The 12,144-nt window shown below is 42.9% G+C and overlaps 1 protein-coding gene across 2 annotated transcripts in view; it reads left to right on the forward strand.

Moving 5' to 3' along the window:
• The first annotated feature begins 782 nt into the window (after positions 1-782).
• The window catches only part of si:ch211-200p22.4 (phosphatidylinositol-binding clathrin assembly protein), a 124,498-nt gene continuing 113,136 nt past the window's right edge, over positions 783-12,144 (forward strand). For both annotated transcript variants that reach the window (XM_049569303.1, XM_049569304.1), the window contains exon 1: positions 783-2,059. In XM_049569303.1, coding sequence (XP_049425260.1) covers positions 1,930-2,059 — 130 coding nt within the window. In that variant the 5' untranslated portion in view covers positions 783-1,929. The remainder of the gene's footprint in view (positions 2,060-12,144) is intronic.

Here is a 12,144-nt window from a genome sequence, read left to right on the forward strand (position 1 = left end):
TAGATGTCCACAACATAAAATACATCAGTAAATACCCCAACTTAGAAACTTTTATGTATCTTGAAAAAGGTGGTTGCTAACAAGTGGCTAAACAGGACGACGGAACGTCATCATGTGTACAGTCTTGCTATGGCTGTGATGTTGGGTAATGCAACGGTAGTGTAGTTCGATTATAGTTTAATGTTAGCTTTTTACTTCTGGCGATTGCATTTAGGCTTCAATAACCATATGGTGTTCATTTGTGAAGATTATGTTGCTGAACAAAACGTGTATGTATCATAAACGTTTGTTCAGCACATTCTATTTTATGATAATTTCTAACTAATTTAAAGTCTTGGAGTACTATGAAAAGCGCTCTATAAATAAAATGTATTTTTTCTTTTCTTTCTTCAGCAATAATCCAAAATTCAATGGAATAATCCGATAGGCTCTTTAAGGAGGGAACCAGTGCTATGCTAGCTTCAGTGTCAGCCTACAAAAAAACGTCATCCCTGGAGCACTTTATTTGTTCAGCTTTGTTGCCTTGTTCTTATAGCTGTAATGTTTGTGTAAGTATGGAAATTAAGAGAAATAAAAAAGTGAGTCAAATTCATTGTATGTGTACAAATACTTGGTCAGTTATGCGTATTTGTTGGTGAGAAAAGGTGCGTTATTAGGTTGCTTGAACGCATTCGCAAATCGTGGGACTGTAGTATTCTATATTCCGAGCCCACCAGTGAGCCGTGAAGGCAGCACAGTTGTGAGATCAGCTGATTTTTTACGCTGCCATTTTGTCCGGCAGAGCAGCACCCAGCCAGTCAGTCCGTAAAGCGAAACCACTGGCGAGACTTTTGAGACAGCAGCACAGGACCAGGGGGACAAAACGAGCCGGTAATGTGGAGTCGGCAGCCGAAGGACAGCGACAACTGAGCCCGAGGACCGTGAAAGGAAACAACCGAGCCCGAGGAGCTGTCATTTTTAACTTAACGTCTCCGCCGGCTCTGCTCTTCAGTCACAGACTCCAGACGCTCGCGCTCTGGCTGGCTGGCAGGTTAGCTAACCCCCGCTAGCTACTCGGCTAACACCCGCCGCTCCTCGCACCTTTTCTGCCCGGGACAAACCGCACCTGTCCCGGCTGTCAGTCACACAGTCTCCTCTTGTGAGCTCAAAACAATGTGCTGCTTATTTCTGACTGACTTTTCGCGCCCGAGGGGGGGTTTACCAAACACTTTGCCAAGCGACCAGTGATAGCTAACTAAAACAGTCCAAGCTAACAAGTTGACGTGGAGGAGGAACTCAAGATTTTTTTTTATTTTTTTTTTTGGGATCGAGATTCTTGTTGATGTTCTCCAAGCTGTGATTTCATACGGATTACTTTTTGCTGTCGCCTGACCCCCGAGGAGGTCCCTCACAAAGCAAATCGCCCAGGTTACAAACCAGCCAAGTTAGCTATGTTTATTTGTGGCCAGAAAGTAATTTCCAGTGTTTACAAATTCCACAGTGGGACTCTTTCCTGGTTCGAGTACTGCAACGGAAACATTAGCTAACACACACTAGCTCAGATTAGTGTCGTCGTGTTGTGTTTACTAGATAGGTAGATAGTCGGAATAAACTGTTGCCAAACAATTTAACTAGACTACAAATCAGCTGTTGATTGTGGTTCCCATTGTTAAGCCAATCTTGTACCTGCAGTTTTTTTGCCACCAGTGATCTGACATTGCTGCAGACTGCACAGGTTTTGTACGCACCTGAAACACACATACACACACAAAGAAAACACAACAGTGGGTGTCTGATCGCAACCCTTTACCTCCACTTGACAGTGAAGTCACGTTGAGTTGTGTCCCGCAGGGAGTTGATCCATTGATCGGATCGTTATTGTGCTATTTTAGCTGATTGAGATAAAAAAAAAAGAAAAGAAAAGAAAAGCAGCAGATAGAGATAGAAGCGATGTCGGGCCAATCTATCACGGATCGGATCGCAGCAGCTCAGCACAGCATGACCGGGTCGGCTATCAGCAAGGCTGTGTGCAAAGCCACCACGCATGAAGTCAGCGGACCCAAGAAGAAACACCTTGACTGTGAGTATATCTCCTTTTGAGATGTGTGTGTGTGTGTGTGTTGTCAGCCAGCTGCAGGGCTTCAGATGCAGACATACCACTCGCACACACACAGCAGACTGATAGTGCTGAAGCTCTGATACACACATTCCTTCACACTACCTGGCTGGTTGGACAGTTAAAGATCATTCAGGCTGGGTTTACCTGGGTGCTGCTTTCTATTAACCTCATGTACAGCTTGTAGGGACACCTGTGTAATATTTAAAGATTCTTCAACCCTTTGGTCCACAAGTGCCAGATAAGATGACAAGTGCCCTTTTAGAGTTCCAAAAGCCCAAAGTGATGTCCCAAAAATGCTTGACCAAGAGCCAAACATCAAGTATTCGATTAAAGCCACAACTAATGATTCATCGCATTATTGTTTAACCTGTCGAGTACTTTACCGACCAATCAATTCATTTTCTAAGCTTTTAGATATTAGAAAATGGCGAGCAATGCCTTTCGAGATGTCCCAGAGCCCGTAGGTGTAGAGTTTTTTGGGGTGCAGGTGACTTTACCTCCTCAATAAAAACAAGAAAGTAGCAGGGGACTATTGTTTTGACAAAATGAAAGACATTGCTACCATAAACTTATGCAGTGCAGGCTCAAATTGGCGCAAAAAAATCACTAGAAGGCAGGAAATTGAGTCTTTGGCGCTAAAATTTTCTGGCAGGGGACCCCCAAGCCGCCCGTTTGTATCCCCCCTCCCCATTTATCACTTATCTGTTTGATTTTGATCAATCATTTGGTCCACTACTGCCAGATAAAATTACCCTAAATTGTCCCCAGATTGCTCGACCAACTGCCAAATATCCGTCATTATTTGATTAAAGCCACAACTAATGATTAATTTCATTACTGTTTACGTTTCTGATCAATCCGTTAATTTCTTTGCGTTCAAATGTAACAAAAAGCCGAACAATGCATTTCAAAATGTCCCAGAGCCCGTAGTTGTAGATTGTCAGGGGGCCACAGTTTAGTTGTCCCCCCATTAAAAACAAGAAACTAGTAGGGGACTTGTTTAGACAAAATTTAAGACATACCTACCATAAATCGATACAGTTAAGTCTAAAATCGGCACATGAAAATTCACCAAAATGCAGGAAATTTAGTGTTTGACGCTCAAAATTTTCTGGCAGCAGACCGCACAAACACCCCATTTGTGTCCCCCCTTCGCAATGTTGAAATAAAACTAATGGCCCTTGCTTGAGCCAGAGGTAGAGTCTTCAAATAAGGGCTTCAACTAATGATTATGTTTTTTGTTATCAATCGATGTGCATGCATTTTTCTTGATCATTCGCTTTGAGTTGCCCATGCCAATTTAGACTTTCTCAGAGCTCAGTGTGACGCATTGAAACTGCTTGTTTTAACCAACCATCAGTCCAGAACACTTAATCTGTAATCATATTCGACCAAAAACAAAGAATATAACCAGTGGCGGATCTTCCTATAGGTTATGGGTTTAGGGTGCCATCCGAGGTATGCGAGAAAGTTAGAAAGTACTTGACAAAGTACAAAAAACAAGAAGTAGACCAAATTTGCACACACCATATTCTCTTTTTTGGGGGGTGTGACGCAAGAACGTTTGATGTTCTTGCTTGAAAAAATAAGCTAGCATCGTCGTTTCAATCATATTTGACCAAATGAAAGCATACAGTTGGAGGCAGATCTTCCTTGAGGTGATACAGGAGGCCACCTAGGGTGACATCCGGGTGATGCGAGAAAATCAGAAAGGAAAAGGCATTCAGGGTGCAGCACGCAAAAAAAAGCAGTAGACAAAATTTTCTAATTTGCACATACCATATTCTCTTTTTATGGGGGTTAGGGGCCTTGGGGAGCTCTAGAAGAAACTTTCCTAGGGTGCCAGTGTGCTAGGCCCAGCCCTGCTTATAATCCCTACGTTTTGGGACATGGAAATGAAGAATATTTGACATTTTTGCTCAAAAAAAATGAGTGAAATGATGGATAGTTGGATTATTTTAGACTAGTCATTTCAGCTCTACTTCACATTGCTTATTTTGGCAGGACAGCGGTCTGTAACCCAAATATATCCCATTTTTAATGACATAAAACAGTGAAAAGCAGCATTTGAGAAGCTTGGACTTGCAAATGTTTGGCTTTTTTTGCTTGATAAATGACTGAACGACTAGCCTAATCTATTATCAGAATAGTTGTCGATTAACTTTGATGAATCCATTAACCACCAAATCATTTTATACTGAAACAGAATCAAGTCAAAGCAAACAACTTGCGCTCTGTGGCTTGGCTAAGTTACAAAACTCTCATAGCAGGTTCCTGTTGTACAGAAGTCAAGGCAAGTCACACATAGAGATAACAACACAAGCGACAGAAGCAACAGAAAGCAGGTCTTTCATCACACCTGCAGACCAGGAAGGACAGAATGTGCTCGCCTTGTGTGTATAGAAAGACACAAAGACAGAGTTGTACACTCTAAAATCCCAGGAAACATAATATTCTTTCCTTGGTGGTCTTTATGCTTTGGGGAAACCTCTCACATGTCCTGCAAATTCCTGCGTCTTACTTGCTGATGTTGTTTCTCCAGATTCCTGGCTGTCACTTCACATTTTGTCTGCTAATGACGAGCGGATTAAGTCGCCAGTAAAACCCACTGAAATCAAACTGAGTCATGTTGAAGGTGGCGGTGATGCAAGTGACAGAACAACAAAAGAAAGGATGAATGCAGTTATCAGAAATATAGACTGAGTCATGTGCCTTGTGTTTGACATTACTGCGGGACAAAATGTGCTGAAGTTCTGTTTTCTGGGAACCGGCCTTTGTCGGCACGGGACGCACATGTTTGATCGATGCCTCGGCTCAGCTGCCTCGCATCCGTCAACTCCTCCTCGCTCGCAAGACTCAGCTGCTGACGCTCAACAAAAGTCATGTATTGTCTCCGCTCCTTTTGTGAACTTGGCCAGACCCTTACAGCCAATATACGCCACGTCAAGCTTAATCATTGTAAGATATTGATTTCTTTGTGAGAGCAACGACCTCAGTGCCGCAGGGGGAATGGCCAGTGAGTGAGTGGTGCATCGCATGAAGGCCTGATTGTCATGTTGTTTGTCCGGTTGATGATTTCCCCATGAAGGTAACATCCCGGCCGCCAAGTTCATTGTGTCGTGGGCATTATGAGGGAGGGCGGCCAGCAGGCAGGGATAAAGGCAGGTTATAGGTAAGATCGTCATTCAGTCAGGCAGGTAGTCAATTTGTGAGTCGGTTAGCGAGCAGGGGAGGCTGGCAGGCACTGTGTTTCATCATTACTCAGTCAACTAGCCAGCCAGCTGATCCAGCCATGCAGTAATGTAATGAAAACAGGCAGCCAGGTGAGACAGGCTGCCAGTCTTTCCCCATTCATACTCCACAATGAAGTGATCTGATCTCACAGCTCCAACAGGTGCCAATGTGCCCAGAATGTATTGGGTAGTAAATGTAGTAAAAGCTGTGATCCGTTCACAAGTTCCCAATGTAAATCTTAAGTGGATAATCAATAACTTATGATATTTTTAGCCTGTTATCCGTCAGCTAGTTGCATCTTCGAAGGTAATTTTACCTCACACGTCTTCAGTATGCAGAGTTATTTGTCCTGGGAATGAATGCTGTTTGTAGCCTTACACACTAAAGACAAAAGCCAGATGTTAGTGGGTGTTTCTTTTTGTCCGGTTGGAAAGCGGCTTAAGTCTGGCTGGTTCTTACTGGTACATTCATTTAGAACTGGACACTTATTATATGTCCAGAATCTAGAATTCCTGTGGCTGTGGTACGAGGTTAATTTGCCTCTGCCAAATGCTGTTATTCTTTGAAAGGACAAATGTGGTTTTGAAATCTGCACCCATGGTGTTACCCAATAACTGCCATAGTTTGCAGCGGCATGTTGAAATGTAGCCTGTTTTCAGAAACAATCAAGTATGATAAAGGGAAGTGAAATCCAATCACACTAATCAAGACACAGTCAGAAGCCAGCAGTGGTGGGGAGGGTACTGAAAATCTGTGCTCAAGTAAAAGTACAATTGCTCCCATAACAAATGACTCAAGTAACAGTGAAAAAACACCATTTGAGTAATCGACTCAAATAAAAAAGTACCTGCTTTAATAAATTACTCATAGCACAAGTTACTTTTCATTTTAATATTTTTAGAGTGTTCCAGCCAGTGCAGAATAACAAACAAAACAGCACTTGTTGATGAAGTACAGCAGGTAGGCTATTCAAACAGTCAAGCAATATCTCACTAGACGGAGTGTGGCTGAGTGCTTAAGATAATCACAGCCGTGCTGATATTGCTTTTATACAACAGTTATACAACAAGTGCCATTCACTAGTTCCCAGTAATAAGCTACAGCAGGTTATGATGTGTTTGTTTATTTAGTCACTTACGCGGCTCTGCCAAAGCAAATGGTTATGCAACTGGACTGGGACTGGACTGTCACCAAGCAACACATAAACAGTCCTGCACACTAAGGCTCTGATCACGCAGAAAGCGTTTCAGCATCTAGAGGTGCCTTTTTTTGTGCTGCGATGCACCTCGCGTTTCTGCACTCTACGCACCTCGTGTTTTTGCCAGAGCACTCTGAACTCCTCGAGTTGAAAAAACGCCCCATGTCATCTCTTTTTTTTCGTCATTTTTTTCCATTGTCCAATCAGATGATTTGAGAGGCGGGCCTTCTGTGGTGGTCGTGACGACCAGTTTACAGCTGGTAAAGAATGGAGGGGAAGTTGGTGGTAGCGGTTGCTGGATACCCAGAGCTATCCGGCCTGACGATAGATAGCAGGTTGTCTGAGTCATCCTAAAATTTGCCCGGAAATGGCCGTCATGGATGCGAAGCCCCTGGAACAACTGGTGGTACTCCTCTAGCCTGAGTGTCAGACTGAAGCTCCCAGAACCTTCAGTCTGACATGGCTTCCATTGAAGGCGATTTACAAGGGGGAGGGAGTTTGATTTTTCCCTAACCAATCAGTAGAGATCAACGACTCACCCAGAATGTGACATCATTAGCATCCATGCCTTGGGGGTGCCAAAAACAAGCAAGCATTGCCCGTTTAAAATGTCTCCATCGTCGTGCGCGCCCAGCTGCATCGCTGTTAAATCCAGTTTAGCAGCTTCCTTAATTTGGTCCTCCATTAACGCGAGCAGTGGCGAAATACCTCGATAGCATCGTTAATGTGGTCTGTGGGATCTGTAGCGGTCGCCATTGTTGCCATCCTCACCAGTTACCCACCGGCATACAGCTTGACGTCAGTGTGGCGCTGATTGGCTAATCGCTAGACCCCCGGCGTTCATTGGTCCGTTCATCGTTTGGACAAGATAAATCGCAAATTCATTCAAGTATGCCAGACCAGAGATGCAAGCCTACTCAGTTGAGTGGGCGGGGTCTATGGTCTGGAACCAGGCTAGTACTCCCCATGATCCACCCTCTTTTTTAGGGTCTCACATACACACACAGATCTCTGTTTCCCTGTGCCCAACAAACTGTTTGACAGAAAGGAAAGAAATAAATTAATAATTAAATCTTCTTCTTTTACATTACATAATTTATGTTTTAGGTCTTTTTAAAAGCTCAACAGAGAGCAACAATTTCAGCTCAGCACTGAATCCATTTCATAGTTTGACTCCTAAAACTGAAACACTTTTTTGTCTGAAAATTTCAAGGTGTGGGATGCTATATATGTTGTTAATTCATATAGAAGTAGAACACAAAATTTCTTCAGACAACAGCGCTCTCATTTTGGTGTAGGGTGTCACGAATGCACCCTTTGATTAATCTACCAGTTGCGACGAAGGTATAAATAGCAAATTTAGCAGAGTAAAAAGTAGATTACTGCCTCAAAAAATATACTTGAGTGAAGAGTAGACGTACAGTTTTAAAACGAGATATGAAAAGTACTTGTTTCATTAAAAAAAAATACCTTTTTACCCCTTTACGTTACTTGTTACACATTTCTACCTACCCCTGGAAGCCAAGGCCAAACTGCAGTCCACATTAGTTAGATATTGGCACACTGAATACATCTGGAAACAAGATGCTACAGGTTTGAACAGGGTTCATCAGCTAGCTAGAGTGTGAGTCAGCTAACAAGTCCACTGGTTTGAGAATTGTGTGCTTACTGAGCCATTTATCAATAGCAAAAGAGAAACCTGGAAACTTGACAGGCCTTGACACTAAAAACTTAGGTTGTGTTGTTTCCAACTTGATCTGTTTATCTATCTTTCACACTGTCAGAGCTCCCTCCACCCACCTGCACACACACACACACACACACACACACACACAACCATCATTTTCTTTGCTCTCCCCCTTGGCACAATTTCACCACAAGCAGCTGTGACTGTCTGACAGCAAGCTGTGAATGATCTCACCGGCATATTTGCATCTAGACCCAATAACCGAATAACCCTGGCAGAAGCCTTTCAGCACTGCCAGTGAGCGTGCGAGGGTTCGGGGGTGCGCTGTTAGCCGGAGCAGCCGTGACATTCACGCACCACTGGCGAAAAGAAGTGCCGTTTTAAGGCCATTTAGTGTCATGACTGGGACTGTCCACCTCAATTAACCTCCAGCTCGTGAGTCGGCAGCAAAAATGTCGAGTGCTTCCCATCAGTTTTGAATAGCTCTTCTATTTAAGGAAATTAGCGTCATAAAATCAGTGAGGGAGGGTTAAAATGTGACGGAGTATGACTGTCTCTGCTCGCTCACCTGCCTGCAGTCGTCAAGGTGAGAGTTATTGTGTGTTTAATCTCGCCTTTTTATCAGCAGCTAAGTGATGCAGTGTCACACACACACCCGTACACACTTAAGGAGGCCACTTCTTTCCACTTTGGCATCATTGAAATGCTGATTGTTTCACCATCTTACAGCTGTTACGAGAGAAGTTGTGGCATTTAAACTGAAGTCTAGTTTCCCCTTCACTGGCACTCTGTTGTCATGGCAGCAAACCAGCCAACTGGCTTGCGTTAAATGGACTTTAGTTGACAGGGGAAGTTGGATGGTGAAATCAGCTGCAGCCTCGGTAATGGTGCTGTTTTTACAGCCATTGTTTATGCGAGTTGAGCGTGGCATTTGTTGAGCGTTTCTTAGAAGTAGTAAATGAGACTTTAATGAAGTTTCCTAGTATTTCAGGTCATGGAATATCTAATAATCTTAATGAAAAGCCACTGGAAGAATTAGCTTGTTCTCTTGCTACTTATCTGTTCCTGAATGACTGAGTGTGAGAAGTTCCTGCAGCACTTAACCTCTGAGCAATTCACACGTTGACATCACATGAGAGGCACTTGCTAGTCATGATGTGAGAGTCATCGGAGTCACGTAAACGGAGGTGTGAATGAAGTGATGTAAGTGGCTGGGAAAGTGATGCTGCGGCTTCACCCCCAGCTTTGTTCACGGATGGTTGTTTCAGCTTGATGTGCTGTCGATGGCCTTCTTCACGCCTCCTCTGAACCATCTGTCTGCTCTAAAATGTGTCCTTCATTGTCTTCAAAGAAGTGAATGAGAGGAAGGGGGAGCATGGGAGTTGAGGAGAAATCCACTTTCCTTTTTTCTATATTTCCAACCGACATTCCCAAGCATGACAGATACATTCAGGCAGAAATCTGAGTAACTGGTTTATGCTGTTAATTTAATGAGCTTAAAGGAAAACTTCACCTCCAAATGACCATCCTGTGTTACGAAGAATTTGTGAAGAGAACTTTATTTTTCTCGCATGCTTCCATGGTGAACGAAGAATCCAAAAAATTGAGAAAATTCTTGATGAATTGAAGTCATATGCGACTGGGCTTACAAATGCTCATGCAGCTATTGCAGTATAATTCTTATGTAGCCATTTGTATGCTCAGTACTTCCCAGAGAGACAGCCAGTTTCAATGGAGAATTAAACTTATCTGCGCTCTCTTCGAGCCAGATTGCATTGACAAAAACACAAATTTTACCTCGCTGAATACAGGAACTGCTGGTCTACCGCTGCCTCAATTAGTTTGTTTGGTGAACCTGAACTAACCCTTTAAAACTGGTACCTGCTGTTATTCCACAGGCTAGTTAATAACATGTCGGGCAGGAAATCCAAAGCGTGGGATCATTTTGAGAAGGTGAAGGACGAACCCAAGGTGATATGTAAACTCATCTTCATTGGTCGACTACAAACATGACGTATCATCTGAAACATGGAAGTAGCTACATGCCCATTAGCCACTTAGCACAATCATTACTGCTTTGCCGACAGCGTCATTAACATGCGGCTCACTCAGTGTGTGACGTGCGCTTGTAGATAAAATATAGGCCTATATTAATGAAGGTTCAAGGTTCTCACACCTTCAACTCAAACCATTGTGTTGCCCCACCAAAAATATTTAATTTGCTAACTAAATTGATATCGTACAAATGTGGGCAACTAGTCGACTAATGGCCCTAAAAGACCAAGCGCTTCTTGTGTGGTCAAACAGCGTCTAGAATCCCCTACCTCAACCTTTGCATCAGAACTGGGGCGTCTGCATCTGCCTGCGCATTTTTATAGCTGTCTAAAAGTAGAAAAGCTGGATTTTAACGTCTTGTTGGAGCTTATTTTTTCAGTTCCTCACACAACTTCCTCCTTAACTTTTTCTGTAAAAACAAAATGAGTGCCACACCAAGAATGCTTTTGTGAAGAGACTGCCCCGAAACGTTTGACGCTTCAGACACACTAGTTCATTTCAAGCATACCTTGGCCTTAACCTCCAGCTGCTCTGTAGAAAGTAACGTCAATGGCATTCAATGTTGGCTGTCAGGAGGAAGGTGTGTATCAGCATGTATCCTCCCTGTTGAAATGCTTCTGCTCAACACAGTGATTATCTCCTTATTTGAAGAAGAGTTTTCCCTCGGGTGATCTTCACTTTCTGACCTCTCAGAGGGCAGGGACAGGTGAAAAGAGATTCCCCCTGTAGCCAGCGCTGGTGAACCCCAGTGATGTGTGTTTATTATGTCTCTAATGGGCAGCAGTTCTTGTGGAGTTGCCTCTGTGCTGTTGCATCATTACAGTAAAACGTTTTGTTGCCAGGAAACATTTGACATGTTTTGATCCTTGTGCTGGCTCTGTTGGCCGTTGCTACATGCACTGTCCACGTGCCCTGCTTGTTGGACTCTTTATTTCAGAAATAGCACTGATTTGGCTCAAGGGCCTGATATACTCTGCACGTAGAGTCATAACAGATAAAGACAAATTGCTACATTTATTTTATGCTGGCCTTTACAGCTATGCGAATACAGAAAGTCTAATACAGGGTTTGCACAAGGGGTTTCAAGTGCTTGAAATTTAAGGAGAAAAAAATAATGTACAGGATTACCTTGATAATAGCCCCTTCTTATGAAGTGCATAAAAAGTCCTTGAAATTTAAATGACGTTAGCGCCTTGAATCATTGCCAGCTGGAGCTTAAGTTTCAATTTCAGTTTTCGGCGGAGCTATTATATCAGTGCACAAGAGAAAATAAGCGCAGTCATGTTAGGTTTAGCCATGCCAACTTAGGCCTACTGGTTTTGCCGGAGTTTTAAGAGTGGAGCGAAGTAAAAATAAACCACAAAGTTGGGTGGGACATTGCCCGTCCTTTGGCTTATTCAGATGCTCTCCACGTTGACTACAGTTGTGCCTAAAAAGAGTGTGAAAAGCAACCTCTCAATGAAAAGAGGGACAGTGATAACATCATTTATATCGATAAATAGTCCTTGAAAATGAAAATTGTGCACGAAAAAATACTATAAAGTTGTAGAATTTCGTTTCGTAATGTCTGTATATAAACCCATATAATAATGAAATCAAGGTAAAGATTCTGCTTTTGTTTAGAATTTTAAATTTCTAAAGAAAACTCCTGACCATATATGGGTAGATCTACTTTTTCATGTTAAAACAGGGCCTCCAAAAGTTGCTGATGACTTGCAGAAGAGTCACACTTGCTAGTTAAAGTCAAACTGATCATTTGTCTGGTCTTGCCGCCCCACCCTGGTTAGGCATTTTTATACCAACCTACATGCTATCCTTAACCGAAATCTTAACCACAGCTTTTGGCTCAGCAGCTTACTCAGACTATCCTGT

The sequence above is a fragment of the Epinephelus fuscoguttatus genome, linkage group LG23, assembly GCF_011397635.1.
Source record: "Epinephelus fuscoguttatus linkage group LG23, E.fuscoguttatus.final_Chr_v1".
NCBI lineage: Eukaryota > Metazoa > Chordata > Actinopteri > Perciformes > Serranidae > Epinephelus > Epinephelus fuscoguttatus.